The sequence below is a fragment of the Candoia aspera genome, chromosome 2 (assembly GCF_035149785.1).
Source record: "Candoia aspera isolate rCanAsp1 chromosome 2, rCanAsp1.hap2, whole genome shotgun sequence".
NCBI classification, from domain to species: domain Eukaryota; kingdom Metazoa; phylum Chordata; class Lepidosauria; order Squamata; family Boidae; genus Candoia; species Candoia aspera.
Window position 1 is genome coordinate 112,654,118 of NC_086154.1, and position 25,919 is coordinate 112,680,036.

Consider the following 25,919-nt stretch of genomic DNA (forward strand, 5'->3'; position numbering starts at 1 on the left):
ATGGTCCAGAAATAGCACTGGTTGTTCTGACAGACAATCTATTGAGGGAGCATAACAGGGGGAATATAGTCCTACACATGCTCCTTGATCCATCATTCTTTTTTCATGCCATTGACCACAGTATCTTTCTGGATTGCCTTAGACGGATGGAGGTTAGTAGCCCAGCTCCAAAAGCAGGTTTCAGTCATGGTGCTGTGGAAATACTGTTCCACCACATAGCCTTCTTTCCCCATGGTGTTCTACCCCTGTACAAACTTTCTGGGAGCAACTGCCAGGAAGTGTGGGACTGGGTGCCATCTTTATGTGGGAACTATTCAATTCCCTCACTGACTTCTGCTTGGACTGAACTGCAGTCTGGCTAAAGCTGAACCCAGAAAGTCCAAGGGTCTGGGGGACTGGGTTAGGGTCCTCAATCAGAAAGAAGGGACTCTCCCTGTTCTTCATGGGGTTGTTTTTCCCTGCACCTTGGGGTGCTCTTTGTCCCTGTACTATAGGACTCAGGTCAGCACCAGTTGGAACAGAGAATTGGAATATCCCATACTACAAATCAATGATCTCAGGTTTTAAGAACTATGAAGTATCTTTCATATGATTTAAAAACTTTCCAATAAATATTTAAAAAAGAATGGTCATTGTTCATCCTATACTGGAGATGTAACTTGGAAGGTACATCAGTGAATAAGCTTTGGTCATATCCAATGGGGGTTCCTTTTTGCCTAGATATTATTACCATGATGAACCAGGTTCTTGGGAGGAAGGTGAAGTTTAAAAGAATTCATGTGTTGTTAAAGTATACACCTCCAAATTGAATTTTTTTTCTATTTATGAGGAGCTTTGTATCTATTGTGCCTGGACAATAACACAATAACAGTAAAAAGTTAATGCCTTTGTGAAAGATTTGTATGCACCAGACTAAAGATTAATGAAAACTGTTAACTCTCAGACTTTGAATTGGCACTTTACAGTATTAACATAAATGAAAGATTGGACAATATGATTCTATTGGATCAAGATTGTTGTTTAAAAATTGAGTTTGTAGCAATTTGTATTGGGGGACGCGGTGGCGCTGTGGGTTAAACCGCTGAGCTGTCGATCGGAAGGTCGGCGGTTCGAAACCGCGCGGCAGGGTGAGCTCCCGTTGTTAATCCCAGCTCCTGCTCACCTAGCAGTTCGAAAACATGCACATGTGAGTAGATCAATAGGTACTGCTTCGGCGGGAAGGTAACGGCGTTCCGTGTCGTCATGCTGGCCACATGACCCGGAAGTGTCTATGACAACGCCGGCTCCAAGGCTTAGAAACGGAGATGAGCACCGCCCCCTAGAGTCGGATTCGACTGGACTTTACGTCAAGGGAAACCTTTACCTTTACCTTTAGCAATTTGTATAAAGATGTAATTTAGTGGATTTCAGAGATATTAAGAAAGCCATTTTCCAAGTTAGAACCACTATGTGAATGGTCTGAATGGGTCATGGAACAGGTGTAGGTTTCATGAGAGTAGTTGGGGCATACATGAAGACTTCAGTAGAAATACTTAGGCAAGAACAGCTTGATGTGTGAGTGTGTGGGATACAGGCCATCCTTCAGCCTCTGCAAGAACTGGTGCCAATACTGAGAATTTCCATTTCAGTGTACTCAGTTGCAGGCACTGATCCAGTCCAGACTGAAGGAAGGCAAGTACCTGAGGAACCAAAGTGGACAGGGGTTGAATCCCCTTTGTCCTGCTCCAACATAAAAGGAACATTTGGCAAATTTATATACCCAGACTATAGATATTCCAGGAAGCAAACAGCAACCTCTGAGATGACTGCTGGCCTATTTCACCGGCAGGATTCTGGATGAAGCATGGCTCCATCAGTCACTGGTAGAGGTAGAATCAGGTGTCCATCGTGAGACTCAGTTCCTCTCGTCCTCAGAACCCTTATTCTCTAAGGGAATCGAGGATGACTCCTTTATCCCAAACGAAAGAGTATGGACAGTGTCTCAAGTCTCTCCTGCCACTATCAAAAAGTTCTGGGGCAAATGAGATGGCCAGCCATCCAGACAGGAGGTTTAATCATCTTGGAAAACTGGTACTTGAAGAACACAGCCTCAGTGTCATCAGAAAACTCTATGGGGAAAGGGAGATTGTTGAGAGCTTTGGAAACACTGGAGTGATCAGAAAGAAAAGAACTAAGAAAAAAGCAGAAAGGGGGTTCCTGTGACAACTTGTGTACCAGACGAGGCAAGACCAGAAAACTGGCTGGGAAATTGCTTTCTTCCCTACTGTTAAGGACACACAAAAGTGGTCCTGGCTACCAACGTTAGGAAGAAGACTACTTCAGCTAGGTATCTTCCTCCACTGTATAAAACAAGCATGCTGCAGTGCACCAAGCAATTGGTTCTGCTGATCCTTCCCATCAGCAGAAACAGTAGAACTAGGAAGACTTATCTCATGCTCATTGAAATCCCTGCTTGTCATTCCCACATAAGACAAGAATTAGAACTCATGAATGAACCATGACTTCAGATTCCAACTTGTTAGTAAAAGAAAAAGGTTGGGATCCTGGTACATGAATAATGTTAAAGAAAACACAGAAAGTAAGCAGAAGAAATTTAAAAAAGCACATACCAGCACTCTTGACCATTCATAAGAAGCAGGTATTTTAGCCTGCTTCTTTTATTCTGACTTTGAATAACATGTAAAGGCTGCCAAATATTCTCTCTTTGCAATATGATGTGTTAAACTTGAAGAGCTAGTCAAATAACCAATTAATACGCATTCGGTATTTTTATATTATTTTTATTTGTATTTATTTGATTTTTATTATTTTGTATTGTATTAACCAAAATTATTTGCTTAAGATGGGCGGCCCTATATATTTCCTAAATAAATAAATAATACTGGAAGTTACTTATATGCCAATGGCATACTTACTTGTGCCATTTAAAATCTGAGTGCTGCAACTACAGGATCCACAGAAGAATTTGTTTATTTCCTTACCTACTTGGGCTTAAAAGCCACTCTAATTCATGGAGCAGCTTACAAAACACTCTCCAATAAGAGGATTGCAAAGAGTACATTAAAATGGCAAAAGAAGTAACAAGGCAAAGCAAGTGAACTTTATGCCAAGGAATAAACATACACCAATGCATACTATAGCAGGGGACCTCCTTCTTCCCAATAACGCCTCACTCCAAACTCTTTGGATCAGCCAGGGTTTAATAACTTTCTGAATGTTAATAGGGATGTTAATCTAGTCTAATCAGGGGGCGGGGCGGGGCGGGGCGGGAATACTCTTCCAAAGAAATGGGAGCTGACACTGAGAGGGCTTGTCCCCCACAATCCATGCAGATGACATTTTCTTAAAGAAGAGATCCGAAGGCAGCCCACTCTTCCAGATCTTATCAGATGGGGAGAAACCAGTGGGAGTAGTTAAATATTTCTCATTAAGAGCACATAATAACCTGTTTCCATCAACTGCTTCATACTGGTAGTACAAAATAGGCATACCTAGACTGGAAAGCTGGAGAACCCCCTTCCACAGCATCTTGGACTCCCAAAGGATCTGTGAAGACATGCTCTGTGTAAACGCCACTTTGTGCAATATCTGCTACTTCTTCTCCCAAGCCAGCACTGACTTCTGTTGCTTCAGTTGCTTCTTCTGCTGTCTGAATATGCTCATCTACTCCATCATTTTCAGCTGTAACATCTGAGTAAATTTTTCAATTATAGGTGAACTTGAATGATCATTCAGCTCCCTGCTGTTATGAAGCATGCACGAATTTAAGTATATTAATTAGTAATTCCTCTTCAGCTTCTTCAAGCATTCCTTTTTGTTTTCTCCACTAAGAAGCTGTACTTAAATTAAGATACAGGAGGAGATAAGTGAGGAATTCACCTGTTTTATCTACTTGTTGTATAACATCAGTGTGTACATTCTCCATCCCTGCCCCCAAAGTAATATACTGCACCCATACACTGAAACAAATAAAAAGTATGATGCTATCTGCTGTAAAAGGTGTTATACATTTCAAACTGGAAATATCCTCCTTCATGAACTTAGCAGTGAATGTAGGTTATTTCATCATTCCATACAACATATTTTAATTTTCCAGTTCACTGGTGGTTACTTTTATTTTTCATTTGATTTATACACCCCATCCTACTCAAAACAAGTATTTAAGGCAGCTATTTATTAATAGAATCTATTTTTCCTTCCAAAGCTGAACCTCACCAAAAGACGGTGATAATCAGTTCTAACATAATTCACCCAAAAGCAAAGGGCAAGCTTCTAGCTCAATCCAAAGGGCTTTTTGGAATGCAATGCTTAATATGGTTAGCATTCCGTGAAAGCACTTTTACGCATACTCCCATCCCCATCTTTCCTTTCTCCCCACAGCCAGAAGGAAATCAGAAATTGTTAAAACTAACCAATGTTTATTGTTGCCTTTAAACCTGGAAAACAATGGTTAGTCTTAATAGTTTGGGAAATAAGACCATTTTAAACTGTTATTTAGGAACCAGGCCTTCTTCTTAAATGATTATTAAAATTAATGACAGCTTTGGATGTTGCAATGAAACTCCAGTCCTATTCAGTCACACACTACTTGCTTGACTAAAAGAAGCATGGTGAAATGGGCAGTGTTTTTATCACATCCACAAAGTTGAACAGCTCTTCCCACATTCACTGGAGTTAGCATAACTTCTGAAATGGAGAACTTCCAATGTGCACCTTCCAGTATAAAGCTGGGCTAAGGTTAATTGAACATAGGAATGAAAGCTTTGGTTTGTCTTTTCACTGTTGTAGGAGTACCAAGCCTAAGGCTTAAGCACATGACAATACATGCTTCTATCAGTATATATCAGCATTATATCTAATATAATGGAGGATATATGGAGATGACACTGCCCCCCTCCATCCTAACCTCTCCTTTTTGATTAAAAATGAAGTGGCTCATACAATTAATGTGTTGTAATACTTACGTTGATGCATGTTATTATATTGCCCTGCACTTTTTCAGAGTATGAGATTTCCCACTTCAGCTAGAAATCCCAGGGGCAGCCAGGAATAAAACTGTCTTGTGGAATGAGTATAATGCTAAATAATAATGTACCTCTTTTCTTAGTTGCATTAAGCTATGTTTTAGAAGCAGGGAGGGACCTCCTACTTGACTAGCAGTCAAAACTAAAATCTCGGAAGATGGCAACCACTTCCATATTGTTGCCGAGGAAACTACATCAATGTGCCTACAAAGTCGCTAGGAGCTTAACTCAACATAAAGGAGAGTTAACCTCTTTTTCACACAATGGTAAGTATTTTTATACCTGGCTGTTTGTTTATCTCAGGCGAGGTAGCGTTGGCACTGTGGGAAGCAGCAGATCCTATAATGCCTTCAGCTGTACATCCAACTACTGTGATTCCTCCTAACAGACTGTCTGCTTCTGCTGAACTGTTGCTATTTACGCTGCCACACAAGGATGACTTATCCACTACACCAGAGTCTGGTTCCTGTGATCCTTCTTCTCCTGTAGGGTAGTCAGTCTCTCGAGCCCCTGAAAGGAAATGTTACATTTGTTAGCTTGACTATAGCTACCTTCCAACAGAAGAGAATAAATGTAGCCCAGGACTGAGGTCCTGTGAAGTCCTAGGTGCTCTCTAAGAGATATGACACACCATGCAGAAGAGACCATAAAAAAGCTAAGAAGAAAACAAAAGGACCAGAACACAACCTTTCCAGCAGCCAACACCCAGATAAGCAGGGATTAACACCAGACAAACAATCAAGCAGAAAACAATACCCTAATCAAGAAACGACCAAGGGAAAAAAACTACACCCCCACCAACACTGGCAAACTACTGTATATAAACAGGGAGCAAACCCCACACTCACTAGCACTTGATGATGCTATCAAGCCAGGTAATGAAACATCTGTAAGCAAACCTTTATTGTAAACCGCCCAGAGTCCTTCCTCTGGGGGGAGATGGGTGGTGGCAAAATTTGATGAATGAATGAATGAATGAACAAAGAAACACACAACCAAGCTCAGAGAGCACCAAGGACTCCACAGTTCAACCCTGAGCAAAAGATATCCTCTTCAATTGGTACCACCTTAATCTAGAGTAAAAGAGTCACCACAAGGACCCTCCATAATCTCACATAAAGTTTACTAAAACTACACTTCTGTTAGTGTATAAGAACATCACATAGGAATATACTGTAAAAACAAAGTGTTTTGTGGTAAATTAAAAGAATAACACATTTATTATGGCATCAGTTTTCATGGCCTGCTTCACGTGAAATCTTAGCTGCAAGTCTCCAATCAATAAATCTTTTCAGATTAAAAACAAAATTTACATAGGATATTTCAGAAAATCATGAAAAAAAGAATAGAGAAAGAATGGTATCCAGGAATAATCTGCTACATGACAGAAGAGAAAACAGAAAACTGATTCTTGTCACCTACAGCTCCAGGTTAAAACCATTCAAACATCTCTCCACTGCTTATCCAGGGCAGTGACATTTTCTTCTAACAGGTCTTCAGTGACAGATTGCTGTCTGTAACGTAACATAGGTTAAAACAGCTACGTAACAATGACAGGGCCTACAGCTGAGATACAGAAACAAACCCTTGCAGTAAATCCAATCCCATTCCCATATTTACTCTACTAATACTATTCTAATATCTAATAACAACATGTACAACTTTAGGGTTTCATCTACCTCTGTTCATCCTTCTATCTGATACACAACCTCATTGGCCAGCCATGCCACGAAGCTTTTTCTGTCTGTAAAACCAATACTGTGCAAAAAAAAAATAAAGGAAGATACAATCTGACATATTCAGAAACTTCGCTGAGACACTTTTTTTCCCTATATGTTCTTGGCTTTATAGAGATACTTATTTATTTCAATTTATATGGCCACCCATCTCATCGTTTTGAATTCTGGCCAGCTAACAACAAAAACCCAAAATAACAACGTAACAATAGATACATAACCAGCAGCCAGGATAAAACTATGAACACACATCCAAAATCCAACTCCAACTCCAACCATAATCTCTGGGGTTATCTTCCTTGGCCCCGCCAGATGACACTCTTTCATCGACAGGACTCAGTGTGTCTCTCCTGCCAGATCTGATGGGGCAGGCAGACACAGTGGGGGAGAGATGATCCCTCAAACAACCTGGCCCCATGTCATGAAGGGCTTTAAAGGTAACTACCAGTACCTTGAATTGAACCCAGAAGCATACTGGCAAACAGTACAACTCAGGGAGCAGAGATGTAACATGCCCTGATTGAGGAGCACACGTAACTGCCTGCACTGCTGCATTTTTATTATTTAATTATTTAATTATTAATAAAATGCCACACATCTTAATCAATTCACCAGTGCAATAGATCATAATCAACTATTTTGATTGATGCAGCTACTTTAAAGCCATTTTAAGTTTCAGAAAATTAAGATGAAATATTTTAAATAAAGGAATTAAATAGATGTTGAAAAGCCACTGCTGATAATTCCACAATTCATACAAACCCCTCACTGCTTACAATGTTACTCATATTCCCAACACAAAAACCCAACAATGTATATGCACTCCTATCTCAGCATGAAACTCCATCCACCTGACAAAGTAGCATAATTAATAAATGAATACCATAATAAATTTATTGATTTTTAGAAATAACTTGCTGGTTTTAGCAGAACTCAGGTCTCAGACATACAGTATTCAGAATAGATTACATAAATCCTGAGTTTTATAAAAACTCAGGATCTTTCAAATAGATCTTACCTATTTTTTCCTGAGCCACAACAGAGACAGTTGGCTTCTTTTACAGAATTTGGCCACCTAGGGTTTTTGCAATTTACAAAGCAGACTATATGTTAGGTAGGCACTTCTAACAGTCTGGACTATCCAAGAGAAAGATTAATAGCCACTTTGCAAATGTTGTCTAAGAATGGCTCAGCTCTTTAACTGAATTTAACCAAAGCCAGCAGTGTCCAGCCTTGTCAAAACAAGAGGAAACAAATCCCTGATAACTTAGTTGTTATACTGGGTCTCTTACCTGGCACACTAGCTATACAAAGTACATGAGAATTGCAAACAATGAAACTGTCTAGGATGTTTCCTGGCTGGTTAGCATCAACAATGATAACTTTGGTAGCAGAATGGGTGCTCGTACAGATCCAAACAAGGCTTGATAGTTCTTCTTGATTTTTCAGCTCTTTCTGCTGGTCCTGTATAAGGAAAACCAAGACCAACCAATATAAACATACAGCCATGTCACACATGATGTATTTTGAGATGTGCAATAACAATCTCTTTTATGGCGGGGGGGGAGGTAACACCAAGTTGCCAGATACATGCTCCAAGTATGCATTTGCATTAAGGAGGTGCTAACACGGTGCAACAACTGAAGATGGGCAGCCAATACATTTAAATAAATAAATAAAGATGCTGCGCCCTATTGCTACTTCCACACTCTTCGACTCAAATATGTATCTTCCTGAGGTGGCACCCCTGCTCTGAGCCCAGGAAAAGGTGCCACCTGAGTGCACCCACATCCTCTCTGAAACACATTTTTCCCTTTCAGTTCTGAGCAGCTGCATATCCCTAATGGTGTGAAACTGAGTAAATGAAGTAACAGCTTAGCATACAGAGCAGGAAGTGTTTTTAATACTTTTACGGCAGCCTGCAAATTAGTGAGAGGGATGCAAATGCCACAGTAGAGTATTAGTTCCATTTTGAAATGTATCAGGTGGTTGCTGAACGCGTTCGGTTGCAGAGAATGTGGAATGCTGCCTCGTCACCCAGAATGAGGCAAAGCGTGGAAGTGTGAGCAGATTCTGCAGTCCCTGACCAGTTTTCAGAGAGGGAGAACCACTTCCTAGCAATTAGAGAGACCCAGGTTCATCTCTCCCCCATGTCAGAATTTCAATGACAGGAGAAGGCATTACAGAGACTGGTCCCCAGATATACCTCCAACCTTACAGCAAATCTATGTCAACCTTAGTAGTGACTTTGATTACTTCCCTCCCAATAAATCCAATGGAAGGCAGTATGTTTTTGTTTGCCATAAAAGGAAAAAAAAAATAGGAGGAGGAAAAAATGTGCCTCCCCCCCAACTTCTGTTCTGGCAGGCCTTTTCCAAACAGTGATTCACTTGCCTGCTATGTAAAGCAAACACTGGCGTTTCTTCAAATGCATGACTATGAACTAAGAAGTATTTTCAACTACAAACACAAAGCAGATGTCTTCCATTTCCTTCAAGTATTAAATAGTTTTCAAAAGCTATTTGCATTTTGTATCTATCTCTGACATTACCTTGAGTTCTTGATCCAATCTATCCAAGCTATTTTGAGATGCACTTCTCTGTTTGCCGCTGTCCATGTCTGTAGCTGCAATATCATTGTAGAAGACACTGGCACCAACTACTGAACCCCCATCCCGTGTCTTCCCTCCAGATAAGTTCGCTCCTACAGCACACCACAGCTTTAATGACAAAAGAACTTGATAAACATTTTATCAGATTAAGCTTCATGAAATGCAGTAAGACAACAATGCTTTAAGTGCAGCCTGTATTATCCATGCCTTTAAAGAACAAGAAATGTACCTGAATTTAATAATCAGAGATTCTTAAAAATTGGCATGTTATCCATCATAAGATCATGAATGAGGGCAGCTTGACTACAAGCCAACCTGGCATTTAGAAGCAATCGCTGGAGCCCAGGGCTACCAAGGATCCAATAACCAGGCACTGAGGGTAGAAACCGAGGGCCAGACAGTGGGACCATTTTCAAGCAGCACACCCAATGTCCCTGAGTGCATCCTGCCCCTGGGTTCCTGCCATACCTACCTCTGTCCATTACTGTCACGATGTCCCAGCCTGCTCTCTCAATCCCGCCCAACCCAGGCCAGGGCACACATTCAACACTGTCAGCTCACCCCTCACAATCCAACCCAACAATCTCCCAGCCATCTTGGCATTTGTTTATAGTATATGAGAGGAGAAAAATAAAATAAAAACTCTCCTACCTTCATGGATGTATCCTTTTCATCAAGTGGTCTCAGATAAACAGGCACCGGCAAATTCCTCATCTTGTTGTCACCCTGACCACCACCATTTATAATCTAAAGAATTAAAGAACAGAAAACACTGATTTTGATATGAGTGTGCCAGCCAACAGTGAATTAATTATTTCTATCACCCAGAAAGACAGGAATCCTGTGACTGCATTTCATCCTATGAGGTCCTTGAAACACAAAGAAGAGATGGATATAGGCAGAGTATCCTGCTACAAGTAGAGAAAGTCAGCTTGCTGAATTCTAATGAAGCATTCTCAATAATCTCTTTAATATATTTAGTATATTCTAATTTTATGAAGATAGTCCTTTCAAAAGCCAAACAGTAATTAGTATTTGGCCAAGCATTAAGTATTTGGAATCTCAGCGGATCATAGGTGCCAGCTGAATCATGAGTCTATTTCCACCATGTGAAAGATCTCTGATACCATAGACTCTGTAGCCAATAGGAATCTTCTAGAATTACTCATTTGGCTCTGAGCATACTAGGCATCAGTAGTATTGGCAGGACAATATACACAGGCCTCTCTGATCTCTGTTGCACACTTTGAGGAAAATATAGAGGTCTTGTGATCTGCTGGGTTGTGATGAGATCTAGGTTTTGGTAGCTAAAGCATCTCTAGGAAATCAGGAATATGAGCAGTTTAATTTCCTGAGTAAACTATTAACTGATTCAGGAAGTTAGGGGTGACCTTGAGCATGTCCTTGATGTACAATGAATTACTGGTAAGATTGTCTTTGTCTATCCATTACTAGCATGAGTTCTGTTCCATACTGGAGGCAGTAAGATCGGGGACAGTCTGTAAAGGTATTCTGGGGGGGAAGCAGATAGCACAATTTAAACCCCACTGAACAGGTTCTTTAGTTTTGTCCTTATCCATTCTCAGTGTAAGAAGCCGCTGTGACAGGGAATGAAGCTATGCATGTGGAAAACTGCCCAGAGAGACAATGTGGCTTAGCTAGTATAGCAGAGATATTGTCATGAGTACGGATGGTGAGCAGGAGGGGGCCCCTATCCAGGGGGGGAAATGCATGTATAGTTTAGAGACTTTGAACTGTCCTTCAAAGAAACTCAGAAGAGAACCGCCTTGAGTTTTGGGGTTTATCTGTCTGTGTTTCCCACGCTCCTTCAGTTTGGTAGAATTTTCTGTCTACTAGAGCAGTTAATAAACACTAGAGACTAATTTCTTGTCTCAGTGTGGTTTTTTGCTTCAGTGAGGACAGATACCAGTCTCTCAATATGCTGAATCTGAGAAAACTGATGCACCTGCACTATCCAAATGAGACCTCCAAATATATCTGAGACAGTCAAATATATCTGCAGGAAATGTCCATCCATTCTCACAAGTACAAAAGGTTATGGGCACTTTCCTTTCCTTTTGTTGGTTTTTAAATCAGAATACAAAGAAGTCTAGCTCCCAAACACCTCTACATAATTCTTGCGAATTGACAATGACAATGGCTTATATTGTGACAGGAATCAATTTTCTAGATCAGGACAATATCCTAATCCTGTCATCTCTGAGGCAACACGTATTCCAAACAAGACAAAAGAAGTGATAACCATCATGGCAGCGAACATCAAACTGAGCCCACTATACCCACATTCTGCATATTTACCTCTGAGATCTTTGTTCTGACCTTCTTTCACATTTCTATAGTATAGTATCTACCACATGTTAACGGATTTAGTGTTCTTTCACATGGCAGCACTGAAGTGCTATTACTCAATGCAGGCCCTGGCAAAAAATAATGATGCCTTTAAAAAGTGCTAACTGCACTTTGAACACCTGATCTGCCTGACAATAAAGAATAGGTGTTCTGTCGGCACTGATAATCCAGAGGGAAGGAGGACAGAGGTTAGGGGAGAATATTTCCTTCAGTGCCTAGTAACTGGCAGCACAAGATCCACAGGTCACTTGCTGTCAGTTCTCTGGTCCCACAGAATGATCACTCCTTGGATAGAAGAATGGGCCCCAAAGGATGCAAGCTGCAGAGCTACTTTGAAACAGATCAGCAGTCAGCCTCTCCCTGGTACAGCTACCCACTCCACTCTGCTGCAGAAGTGGCAGCAGGGAAAGGTTTCTACAGTTGTTCAGCAGTCTTCCAGAAGACTGCTAGATATGAATCAAGAACATTCCCAATGTCCTAAATGTTGCAGAGAATAGTGACCTCCACAGCAGACCTGCCAGCTAACTATAGCTCATGAGATCACTGACTTCTGAAGGCTCCTTAGAATGTCTGCCTGGGGTGTCCTGTGCTGCAGTAAAAAGAAACATAGGCGGCAGGCAATGAGATGAGGGCTGTGCTGTGATGACAGGTCTTCAACAGACAATTAGTGGGGCATTGTCCCACGACAGTATGCACAACAAACCCTTAGCTTCTACTTCATTTTTCTCAGCATGGATCAGTTTGCTATTTCCTTATAACAGCTAGAGTTGTTTCCATTTGTTTCCTCACTTTGCAAAGTTTATGCTTCTTTTTAAACTATTTTTTTATTCACAGGCTTAGTAACATTTTAAACCAAAGAGCACAAAATTTAAAACAGTGAGAAAATCTTAAGATAATTTAACTAAGTAACAGCAAGTTGAAGCAGAGCAAGAAAAAAATAAAAGACACAGAACTCTGTCTATAGGAAGACAGAAAAAGAAGTAAGAGACTATCTGTAGAACCAAGTTTAGTATTAAAATCTAGATTAATGACAGATCACAAGCCTATTGCACGTCTTCTCCTGTCACACATTTTTTTCTTTATTTTACATTAAGACATGCCTGATATCCTGCAGATAGATACTCACAACCACACCCCATATCTGATGAATTTGACACAATAGAAAGAATATTAAACTCCCAGGCATGTGAAAGTTAACTAATTCTCTGATTTTAAAATAAAAGGGCTGAGGGGTAGAAAATACTTTTCTACACAGAGCGGTACAGTTCTATCTTAAAGTCTTTCACGCCCCTATCCAAGAATAGGCTAATAGACTCAGAAAGAAAAAGAGAATGAATGAGAGAGATCTGCACAGTCCTCAAGATCCATGAAAGACACAAGTTGCAGGCATGTTTCCCATTCTTCAAAATGCAGTAAAAATATTCCATTACAAAGAGGACTGACTAGTAGGCCATCCCACTCTTCCTACAGTTTAATGACCTTTTATTGCTTTTATTCTGAACAGCATTTATGCTTCAACAGAAATGTTGCGTTTTCATATGAAGGCTCTAAAAGTCAGTCTTCACTAGAATATTGGGGGATTTCATATAAGAAGTGCACAAGATTACCACTCCACAACTATACTTTCTTATGCATTTTACTTAAAATCTTCAGTTCTTAACCAACCATTTAGCAGGGGTATAGTAAAGTCTTCCGCTTTATGCCTTCTGGTACATCGCAACTTGCAAAAGAGGCCTTCCTCAGAATTTTCCTTGCTGCAGGAGGCCAGATGCTTAAAAAGCCTTTTCAGCACTGCCAAACCAACTCTTGCAACCTAATGAGATTTTCTTCTCCATTTTCACCAATACTTAAAACCCCCTGACACCCTTTCAAACTGGATATTAACTTTTCAGGGCTATTAATTTCATCTAACCCTTTGTTTTAATTGGTAGCTTTTTATTTTCACTTGGTGGGTTAGATCGGATAGTGCTATAACATGCAGTCATAAATGTCATAAATAACTGCCCAGAGTCCCCTTTTTGGGAGAGATGGGCGGTGATAGAACTTTGAAATATAAATAAATCAATCAATCAATCCTCAAACAACTATTACATTTTTCCATTTTTGATTTATATAGAAATGCTTTCAGTGATCACAATATTCCCATGGAACAATAATACTTAAACAACAAAGAACAAGTAATACACAAGGATGGGTTTACCTCTCCTTTGCCAGATGGTTAATGTCTAACACAATACCTGTTTGTATTTCTGAGGAAGGCTCCAACCAAAAGCTTGCACTCGGCCATCTTCTTTCTGAACATGAGCTTTCACTTGGCGATACTGTTCTCTCTTCTGCTCCCTTCGTGAGGCCATACTGGCCTCAGTCCTAGACCAAAGGAAATACCTGTTTTAATCCAATTCATTCTATTCCCTTCTAATTCCATGTTCTTAAAAATGGCTTTCAAAGATATGCAGATTTAGTGAATGTAAAAACAGGTTCTCTTTAAAGTTACTATATTTAACCAAATAATAGTCCTGAATTTAAGATGATCCTCCCCTAAAACAATTATAAAAAAAGAAAATAATTTGTCTCCATTATTGCATTGTCCGTGAATCTAAAATACCTCTCCCATGTTATGATAAATCACTTGAGAGAAAACTAGATTTTCGTTTCGGTAAATATAGTAATATTTAGAATAATATACCAAAGGAAACTGCATTTTCTTACTATATAGAAGAATCACAGAATAGCAGAAGTTGCTGCAGTGAAAATTACTTTCACTGAACATTAAACCAACTTCTGCTAAACTGTACAATATATTATTATTGTATTTTTCAGCAAAAGCTCATTTCTGAAGCAGGAAGAGCAATTTTCCAAGCTTTTTAAAGTTACAAAATTAATTGGCATGGCAGGGGGCTGAATGTTTTATTTGACTACCCTCAAGCTGACGTACAGGAAACCTTACAAAAAGTTTTATGCTCTTCATTTATCTAACAAAGTGGCATAATAGTGCATTTTAATATGAAGATCTTTCTTGATACCTAAATTGCCCTGAAATCCACACAAAGATCTTTCTGACATAATATGTTGTTAACTATTATGGGCATGCTATAACTTGGAAGACTGGTATTCCCATCCTAAATAGGATTGCCCCTCTTCTATTTTGCTCTTATAATTACAGGTCTCAAAGTGTTTTGACATCCACAGCATGGCTGGAAGCTGAAAATGGTGATAGACAGCATGCTCCTTGGCAATCTCTAGGAAGAACTTAAACTTGATCTGATGAGGACTTTTCAACAATTATTTACACTTCTGTTCCTTAAAGAACAGTTGAACCATGTCCAGTTCCCAAGATTAATTCTCCAAAAGTTACTGTCAAATGTTACATGTTATATGACAGAAAGGGAAAACTATAAATAGTATTAACTGTATTAAATTAATTTTAACTAATATTAAATGTAATCATCAACTTCCTGTGTGCTCCAATGGAACCAGCGAGATTCCATTAGGAAAGAAGGCTGGGAGGAGAAAAGAAACTTAACAAGGATGTTTCAAGTTTGCAGAGAACTACTGAGCAGTTTTTGAAAATTAAAAAAGGGGTTAACTTCTTGTTTCTGCAAATATTTCAGCAAAGGAATGTGATGGAGGAGGAGGAGGAGCTATGTCCCTCTTCACCATAAATTACACCTACAAGTATCAGCCAGATTCATGCAAACACAATTAACATTGTTCTTGCAACGGCTGAGTTATTTATGCTTGTATGGTACTTTCCCATTTACTGAATAAAATATAACACTTTGGGCACTTGTGATCGCCTTTTAATAAAACTGCTATCTGTGCAAAACATATGCAAACTAGACACTATAAATGGAAGCAGTGTTCAAAAGAAAAAAAGAAAGCAAATGTAAATTAAATAACCTGGGGGATTTTTTAGTATGTTACACTAGTTTCAAGTATGACAACAAAGGTTATACTTTAGCAATGCTGAATGAATGTCATGGATTATAAATTATGTAACTTTAGATATATAATTGTCCATTACACTCTTGGCACTTATGCAATATTCAGAGCACTTATCAACTGAGATTCATAAAACAGAAGGTGTGGTGGTAATAATCACACACAATAAAAAGCAAACACCACTAAAACAAACAACTTCCTAAATAAATGTGACTTTACAATAGAATACCTAGAAATTATCAAACTAGTTTTCCATCATAAAGAATTCTATTGTTTTACATGACCACCAAAAAGACGCTTTCTGTGTTTGTCAACTGGAACATATAGAAAGGCCTCTCTCCATCAGATAATGATTGCAGAAGCAGACTGGTCTGGAAAAAAAATTATGCTTTTAAAAGCCACCATCACCAGTGCTTTGAATTATGACTGGAAAGTGGTAAGGACTACAATCCTTTAAGAGAATACCCACCAGCCTTTTCAGTGTTACACTCTGGGCCAGGTGCAGTTTCTACCCTTCCAGGGTAGCTTGAATTGCAATAATCCAATCTAGAGGTAAGTAAGGTATGTGTCACCATGGCCAGGTTTGACCTCAAGAAGACACACAACTGGTGCAACGAGCTGGGCAGAGGCCCTGGCACCACCTCAGCATTCAGGACAAATATGAGTCCAGACATACCCAAAGCACAAAGTCAAATCATCAGAAGAAGTATATTGACCATGCTGGTGTTACCACTATAGTTGGTAAGTTCTGCCTGCACATTTTTTGCTCTGTGAAGAAAACACAACTTACTCTTCACTGAGGAAATCAAAAGCTTTTGATTTGTCACTTGGTAGCTGAGATAAGGTGCTGCTTCTTTTCTTGACTGAAGGAGTAATATGTGAGGTTGGCGCATTGTACTTAACATTAACTGGTGGTTCTGGTTTCTTAGCAGTGTTGCCTGATGAACTGAATAATCTGCTAAAACTGGAGGGGAAAAAAGCAAGAGCACTTGAATACATAAGTATAGACAGTCCCTTGGTCATCAGAGTTTCACTGGTGCGTGTGCATCCCACACAGTGCCTTACTCAAAGCAGGGTAGAAGTACAAATAGCAGGAAAAGAAGAGCCATTCACCCCCCAACACAGCCACACCATTACAAAATAGTTGTAAAGCTTATCAGAATTAGCCTATACACTTTCAAGTCAAAAACGTACAGAGCCTAGCTGAAGGCTAGTCAAATGTGGTTCTTAACACAGGAACAGTTTTCTCTAGGGATGCACAAAAAGATGCCAGCCATCAAAAAGTATGACTCTGGCCCCTGGTAATTCAGGTAGTCCTCAGGTTATGACCATCTGAAGTTATGACAGTGCTGAAAAAAAGGACTGGTCCTCGCACTTTTGGCCATTGCAGCATCCCTGGGGTCACGTGATCAAAATTTGGGTGTTTGGTGACTGGCCCACATTTACAACCATCGCAGCATCCTGCAGTCATGTTCTTTTGCCCTGAGGTAACTGCTTCCACTTCAGCTCCCCCCACTTGCCTATCTCCCCACCATCTCTGCTCTTTTAGCTGCCCTGCACAGCATGGCTGAGATGAAAAGGCCACTGTATTCCACCACTGCCACCTCCCACTGACCTTCGTCATCTTCTTCATCTCACCTTCCCTCTGCTGGGCTTGCTGACGCCAATATTTAAATAAATATTGCTTTAATCTGTCTTTTTTTTTTAATAACATAGGTTACTCAAAATATATCCAATTAACCTAAAATCAATGGGTATATATCCAGACATACCAGATTATAATGTTCATAAATCAGTCCTGGTACTAGGGATTTACAATCTCTATGTATCAGTCCAACACCACAGCAGAAGGCAAGAATGGGCAACATAAATTAATTAAATTATATGTGCAATAAAATTATTATGAAGACACAATCCTGCAGGATTCTGAATATTTAGCAGCTGAATCCTGCAATTTTGCCAGCTCATAACACTTTCATTAAGCAAATATTTCTAAATCATTCCCCATGAAAATAAAATAAAAGCTCTGAGGATACAGGACAGTCAAGCAATCTCTCATGTCAATTTTAGTAATTTCAACTTTAGTATTAATCAGAGCAATAAGCAAAAATTAGAACTCCCCTCAAATAGGTTTGGTGAACTGAAATCAGTATGTTTGCAACGCACACAGTGGTTTTAAAAGTGTCACAATTAGAGAAAGGCAATTATGTTTCTCTGCCAAGTGCATAACAAATGTTTCAGGATGCATCTTACAATACAATTCATCTTTAACATCAGTCTTACCTGGCTGGCATACTAAGCAAAAAAAGAAAATAAATGTGCAGTCATTAGTCCCATAATTACTACTACTAATTCCTCATTACTACTAAAAAGACCCTAAAAGACTGATCATATTATTTTTAATAAATGCAAGTACTTATATTTATATCTCAATACTTACAACTGCCAAAGACTTGATCTCTTCTTCTCTTGCATGGCTGGATTTTCTCTTGATGCCCTGAAGAAAAAAATTAAAAGCACAGATTATAAAATCTCTCACATTTGAGCATTCCATGCAATTGGAGACACGTTGGCATTTGTATAAGTAAAGCCACAATAACAATTTTCCAAATTATGAAAAGGAATCTGAGATTTAGACAGAACTATAAAACACCACAGTGGTACATGGGGATATGACATTATTTAAGAAAATCAGCATTCTGCACTGATGTATTCCGCCTTATATTCAATTGTATCTCCTATGAAAACAAAAGCAACTGCAACTAGTCCAATACAAGAACTAATTTCACAACAATAGCAAGTAATCACTCTTACAGGTTGAAAGTATAGCTGCTACATGAAAGCAAAATAAATTAGTTTTGTTGCAGAATTATATAAATTTATATGGCTGCCCAACCTATACACAGTGAATCTGGGCAGTTTACAGGATTAAAATCCATAAAACAAAACACCATCCATGGCAGCAACAGACACACTCAAATTAACCACTTGATCAGCTCTGTAGCAACCTGGAGTCCCTGGGCCTACTGACAAAACCACGTCTTCAGGGCCTCCCACTAAAGGAGCAAGGAGGGGGCCAATTCTATCTCTGTGGGGAACGATGTTCCAAAGGGAGGGAGCCACCACAAAGAAGGACCTTTTTCTCAGTCCCACTAGATGTACTTCCCTAATGGATGGGACCTGCAGCATACCCTGCCTCTCTGCTCTGGTGGGCTGGTAGATATGACTGGGGAAAGGCGATCCTTCAAATAACCCGGCCCCAAGCCATGTAGGGCTTTAAAGGTAATAACCAGCACTTTGAATTGGACCCAGAAGCAAACTGGCAACCAATGCAGCTCCCGCAAAAGAGATGACACATGCACAAATCTAGGCTTGCGCAAAACTGTGCGGGCCGCTGCATTTTGAACCAACTGAAGCTTTGTGATACTCTTCAAGGGCAGCCCCATGTCAAGTGTAGAGAATCTGAGAATGTCTCATGCAAAATAATTCAATCTAATCACAAAAATGTATTGTTCTTCTGTAAAAACTAAGTGCAAAAATCAGTAATATCTCAGGCCACTAGATGGCAGCAAAACAGGATGGTAAATGTAGTTTACCTTAAATAGAAGTTTTTAAAAATTAGCTCAAACTAATTGAAGACAGCCAGTTTGGTGTAGTGGTTATGGTATCAGGCTAGAAACCAGGAGACCCTGTGTTCTAGTCCTGCCTCAGGCACAAAGCCAGCTGGGTGACCTTGGGCCAGTCACTCTCTCTCTGCCCTAGGAAGAAGCAGGCAATGTCAAACCACTTCTGAAATCTTGCCAAGAAAACTGCAGGGATTTCTCCAGACAGCTGCCAGATACACACAACTGGATACCACAGGAGGGGTCCTTTTTAAAAAGAAACAGCTAAAAAGCACATGCTCAGAAAGGAGCTGAGAAGAGTCAAATAGAGATGGTGGAAGGGCATACCAGCACCTCCACTGTTAAAAAATGGATCGTCTTGTATATTCAATAAGTGGGACAAAAGTTTAATCCACAGATTTGTCATCGAATCACAGAAATGGAAAGACATTTGGTCTTCAAGTCCATCCCGTGCTCAGTGCAGGAATTTAAATTAAAACCTCACAGACAGATGGCTGCATAGCCTTCACTTGAGCACATCCAATGAAGGGGAACCACTACCTCTTTGGGTTGTTCATTGTGTAAGTTTTTTTCCTAAATTAATCCGAAGTCCAAAAAGTTACACATATACATACGTACGTACACACACATGTGCATGACCAGCACTACCTAATCTGTGCTCTGAAAATTATAATGAATTTTTTATGGCTCACACGTGCATATTCAGCACTATGCAACAATGCCAAGACCAGCCAAATGTACAACAGGACCTGGAGAGGTTCAGAGTCTACTATTTTACTGCCTCCATGTCAAGCCTCAGTCACATCAGAAACATAGCTGTAATCAGTAATCTAATCCTAGAGTTGTCATGTCAGCTGTTTTATAGCAATTATAATACCAACTTTGCCAGTTTTAAATTTGAAACAGATTTCACTCACGAACAGCATGCTGGCATCAGGCCAATTTTCTATGACTGATATGCTGCTTCCCAGTGGTATCCCTCCCAAGTACCATAACACCTTTTAAGAAACTAACCCACTCACAGTGGAAACTGAATCAAGCTTCAAAATACCAAGTACCACTTCTACTTCAGCTTTACAACTAGCTATTCCATTCTTTCTTTCCGTTATCTTTCCACTCTGCTATTCTTCTTCATGCCTTGACTTTTTTTGCTGCCCCTGCACAACTTTCTTATTGTTCTTTCCATCTTTTATCTCTTCACCAGAAGAGATAAAATAATAAAACCCATTCCTTTCCCTTTATTCTACACCCATGCAATTTTTCACAGCTCATTTCTGAAGAGAGCCAGTGTGCTGTAGTGGTTAAGGCAACAGGCGAGAAACCGGGGGACTGTGAGTTCTAGCCCTTTCTTAGGCACAAAGCCAGCTGGGTGACCTTGGGCCAGTCCCTCACTCTCAGCTCCAGGAAGGAGGCCATGACAAATCACATCTGAAAAACCTTGCCACGAAAACTGCAGGGACTTGTCCAGGCAGTCGCCAGGAGTCAACACTAACTTAAAGGTGCGCACACAAAGACACTTTTCTGAAGGCCTTTAGAACAGTCCTTAAACATAGTCGAAGAGAGTAATGGGAGATGCCTATAAAATCTGGATCGTTTTATCTGTTCCTCTTGCAGCAACTTTCCACATGCCATGTTTTTTAACTCATTTTCTAGAAACCTTAAGAAAAATTAATCTTTTTTCCTTGGTGGAGATTTGCCTACAAAATTAATCTTAAACCAGCTGACATCTCTGTTGATGTTGATTTCTTAAAAACTGCATTGAAAATCTAAAAACACCAGAAAAGCAGGTCATAATAATTCTGTTAGTCTTTAATAGTGCTAAACATTTTTTTAAAAAATAGATTCAAAAAACAAATACATAAATAACTGCCTTTAAAATAAAGAATGAAGCATTTTTCTCATGCATAGTAAACAAAAAGTATATGGCTTGTTTAATCTGTCCACAGTGTTAACAAAGTATACTTCAAAGCACAGGAAGTATTTATTAGCAATCTATCTATTACTTTCAAGGAAAAGATACCCGGGTCATGCATTTATCAGGCATTGCAACTTTAATCATAAATTTCACTTGCCTTATCATCTCGGTCCATCGCACTGCTTCTTGGAGCTCCATCAGCCTCTCTTTGTACTGATTTCGTTCCATGAGGACCCGGGCCATCTCAACACGTGTGAATCGCTTCCTCTGAGCAGTAGGAATATCACTCTGTGCAGAGTTGAAAAGACAGCAAGCATGCTTAATCAGGCAGATGGGGAAGCACAAAAGCCTGTCTCACTGAGTTTTGACAGTACAGGACTCTACAGCTACGCATGAGTATTGAAAAGGCCCTCATGACTGCTCTGGGCCCGAATGGAGGAAAGCAGGCTCATGGAACATCTTCCAGAATCTCTATGCTTTACTCCCCAATACAGACTAGGTTCCAAGACTGGCATACGAAAGGAACCTATAAGCCCACACTTCTCCACAATAATGCCACGGAAAATTAGGAGGATCAATCCCGCCATAGTACTGTCCAAATAAGAGAAAATTTAGATCCAACAGTATTACTGTAATTACATACATCATCCTCTTCCTTCGCTTTTTGCCTTGCTTCTTCAGCTTCTGCTCGGGCTCTAAACAAGAGGGATTAATGAAATTAGTCCAAGAGTTCTTTTAGGAAACTCACTGTAACACATTCAAAAGTTTTATGCTCACTTTCTCAGCTCTTCCTCCAACTCCTTATTCTTCTCTTCAAGCTTTTGTTTGGCTAGTTTTACAGCTTCCAGTTCTCCTTTTAGCACATCCTTTTCACATGTTAGTTCATCAACTTTTGCTATTAAGTCATTCTTCACCACATTCAAGGCATTTCTAGAATACAGATGTTTGCAATTAGATCATTTTTAACATTATTTAGTGATAGAAATAAAGTCACTCTCAGGTTTATTTTCATCATAGCAATATATACAATAAATCATATTCTACATAAAAATGATAATTTTATTTTTTTTGTACTCTGTCATTTTGCTAGGTGAAGCCAACACACTTCATAAAGGACTTTTTAACAAAAAAAAAACGGTACAGTCTAATGGTCTGAAGTAAAATCATCATTTCAAATATTACTACACATATGAAAGAATTGGATGCTTTAAGCCAAACCTCCATCTCTCGTCTTCAACTGTAATCACGAATATCATGCACAAACTGGATATTCTCAAAAGCAAAAACTTCAAATGTGATAGAAAGTCACCTCTTACTGTTTGTACTTAGGATATGGTAATCAGAATCAGTGGTCTTAAAACTGGATGCTCAATTCTTAGTGCCTAACTAATTATATCTGTTTAAGTCAATACCCCAGCATCAATGAATATCACTATGTATTGCACAAATTATATGAATTTCAGTAAATGAAAATCCTTTTTGATTGCCCTGAAACCACTGCCAGTGAACTGAATGAAACCACCTCCAGTGGTTTCCAAGCCTTTTATAATTCTACATCTCTATAAATATTTTATTCAATCTATATTTATATACCTTTATCTGTATATATAAGTATTTTATTCATTTTACATCAAAGTTCAAAACACTACATCAATTACCATATCTTTCACAAAACTCTATGCATGTATACTGTCATGAGTATTGATGGTGAGCAGGAGGGGGCCCCCATCCAGGGGGGAAAAGGCATGCGTAGTACTGAGGAATTAAGCAGCCATTCAAAGAGACACAGATCAGACCCGCCTTGACTTTTGGGGGTTTATCTGTCTGGGTTTTCCCACACTTCTTCAGTTTGGTAGGATTTTCTGTCTACTATAGCAATAATAAAGCACTAGAGACTTCTTCCTCGTCTTAGCATGGTTCTTGCATAGTCAGGACATATACATAGGGTTAGAATACACACACATATGAGACTTATGGAAAATGATTATATCCTTTATCAGACAGCAACTCCAGGCATCCAACATCATGCTTAATTAAAGGAACAGATTAGTGTATTTACAAGCTGAAAAATGATTACTCACTTGGTTTCGAGTAGTTGTGTATTTTCTAAGATAAGGTTTTCAACTTCACGACCCATTCCTTTCAAAAACCGTAGAGAATAAACAAATATTAAAACACAGATATGACAACTGCAAGTGTTAGATATCCAGGGAATATGCACTGATTAGCATATTCAGCATGTGCTCTGGAACTCACATAATTCTACTGCACAAGTAGGCTCTCATTCATTTCAATGGAATTTTCCTACAAACTTATAGAAATGTGTGTAGATTTGCATCCTCATTGAAATGCAAGAGAATTTTACAGGCAGAGAAGTTCTGTGGTTAGAGCACTATGATCAGAAAAGAGTTTTCAAATATAGAGTATTTTGCTGTTAGGTTTTAAATGAGTTCAATATGGAGGCTTTTTGAAACCCAAGGGACCAAGGCAAAATACTTTCAGTCCAAGCACACAAAACAAAATAAATTCTATTTCAGTTGATAGTGACAGTAAAACATCAGAAATTCTTACACTTTATATTATGTAATTTCATACTCAAATAGATGACACCACAAGAAATGTTGAATATGAGACACTCAAATAATGGAAAGCCCTTGCAAATGTTCCTCAAATAAGATGATGCCTTACCAAAGAAATTATGGTCTTTAAAGCCCATGCATCCCATGAAGAGCAAAAGGAAAAAGAAATATGTAATGAGAACAGTAAAGGTGAAGGTAAAGGTGAACTACAGAAGAGTGAAGACTAAGAATTTATGAAATATGAGTGATTTCAGGGCAAAGCCAGTGTTAAATGTCTGAAGCAAGATATGTAAAACAGCAAGACAAACAGTTAAAAGAGAGCCATGTCTAGATCAAGGATCCATCCAATCCAGCCTCCTGCTTCTCAGAGCAGCCTGCCAGAGGTCTCCTCAAAGACCACAAGAGGCCTGAAAGTGAGAACATCCCCCCAATAAGCTAGGATTCAGAAATACTGTTAAAATCAGCTCCCATTTCACTATCAGAGCGGATAGTGCTATTCATTGCTACTTTTAATGCAAATGAATTCAAAAGTGAGTTATGGGTCACCTGTCCTCTTTTGTTTTTCCCTCAATAACCTCCTTCAGAATTTTTTAAATAAATGTGGCACTTAAATTACTGAAATGGTACTCAGTTTAATGAGATGATTCCAAGATAATTCCCCACAAAAAAATACCCCTTATCAAGTTATCCTAAACCTTATCAATTCATTCTAAATCATGCTTCATTTTTAAAATATTGTATCGCATTCCAATTCTTCTAAAGTAAAAAATATATAACTTTCCCCTTATAGAACATACTCTTGACCATAAAAGTTTCCTTTATCTTTACTTTTTCTAGCCCAGTTGTATCAAAATTGCATATACTTCAATGGAACGAAAGATAGCGAGGACTACAAGTTATTACAAGAATTACCTTTTCAAAGGGTGCAGTATAGTACCCACATGCCTGATGTTTGACTTTGACTTTGACAAACCATTTTTTTAAATTGGGCCTTTGTACACAAATCTAACCATAGGTTAATCGTTTTGGGTTGGTAATTGACAGTTATTCATATGCACACCCATCCACATTTTATATAGCTAAAATAAAAGAAGCTACTAATACCACATCTTAAAAGGCCCAGCAAAAGACTAATGGAAATATCAATAGTTTTGGCCTAGCTTTAGAAAAACTGGCCTCATAAAATGTGGATAAAAGTAGGAAAAGACATGGCATTTCTGCATACACATAAAATTAGGTAAAACGAGACCAACAAGTACACCATTTAAGGCTTAAACAAAGCTACTGTCCTCAACAAAAGCCTCACCTACCATTCAGAGTACACAACTCTAAAGAACTTCCAGAGCAAATGGGCTGCCTGTTGTTTCTAACGTTTGTACACCAAGAATTTTCCTCTTGACTGAGATGAACAGGGATTTTCTTGCAGGGAGGGGTGTTCTGCGAGCACTTTGGAGTTGTTCAGAAAGTTAGTGGAGCAAGGCAAAACCAAGCTTTTGAAATTCTCATGCAACTGGTACAATTTTTTCAATATCTGATCTTCTAATACATGAAGAGCTGACTAAACTATGGAAAAAAAATAATAAAAGGGGCAGGAGTTTGTTTTGTAAGACACGCTCCAAGTGCTGCTCAGGTCCACAGATTAAAAAAATCCCCAGTGTATTATTTCTGGGCATTCTGTGTGGGTAGCAGGAACACTCTGTGGCCATTCCGCCAGGATAGCGTTATTACATTCCATTCTTTATGTCCTCCAACTAGCCAGCATTTGTAGCTTGCATCCTACAACAAGGAAGTTTCCTGTTTGCGTAGGTTTCAAAGATTAGAAAACAGCCTTTTGTCCTGCATGAAGAGTTCAAGGAATAATGAAAATGGTTTCAGAAGGATTATTCCTTGCCGTATGCTTATTCCCAACCACTTCCCCATGGTTGCATGGTTGATGTTTGCATTGGCAGAATTTGGATCAGTACCACAGAAAAGAAGACTACTTTTTTAACAAATGGTCAAAGTTTGGGTTTTTAGAATACTTCTCTTTGGAAGAGGGAACTGTTTCAGTTATTTGAACAACACTTTTAACTGTTGGTATTCCAAGCAGAATAAAACTATCAGGCAAAATAAATTAAAA

The 25,919-nt window shown here is 39.1% G+C and overlaps 1 protein-coding gene across 3 annotated transcripts in view; it reads right to left on the reverse strand.

Moving 5' to 3' along the window:
• The window catches only part of SPAG9 (sperm associated antigen 9), a 92,842-nt gene that overhangs the window by 21,819 nt on the left and 45,104 nt on the right, over positions 1 to 25,919 (reverse strand). For all 3 annotated transcript variants that reach the window (XM_063293251.1, XM_063293250.1, XM_063293252.1), the window contains 12 exons: positions 23,303 to 23,360; positions 21,999 to 22,151; positions 21,865 to 21,916; positions 21,379 to 21,509; positions 18,124 to 18,180; positions 16,474 to 16,647; positions 13,979 to 14,108; positions 10,023 to 10,118; positions 9,312 to 9,479; positions 8,053 to 8,224; positions 5,307 to 5,534; positions 3,492 to 3,690 (listed from right to left, as the gene is read on the reverse strand). In XM_063293251.1, the coding sequence (XP_063149321.1) occupies positions 3,492 to 3,690; positions 5,307 to 5,534; positions 8,053 to 8,224; positions 9,312 to 9,479; positions 10,023 to 10,118; positions 13,979 to 14,108; positions 16,474 to 16,647; positions 18,124 to 18,180; positions 21,379 to 21,509; positions 21,865 to 21,916; positions 21,999 to 22,151; positions 23,303 to 23,360 (1,618 nt within the window). The remainder of the gene's footprint in view (positions 1 to 3,491; positions 3,691 to 5,306; positions 5,535 to 8,052; positions 8,225 to 9,311; positions 9,480 to 10,022; positions 10,119 to 13,978; positions 14,109 to 16,473; positions 16,648 to 18,123; positions 18,181 to 21,378; positions 21,510 to 21,864; positions 21,917 to 21,998; positions 22,152 to 23,302; positions 23,361 to 25,919) is intronic.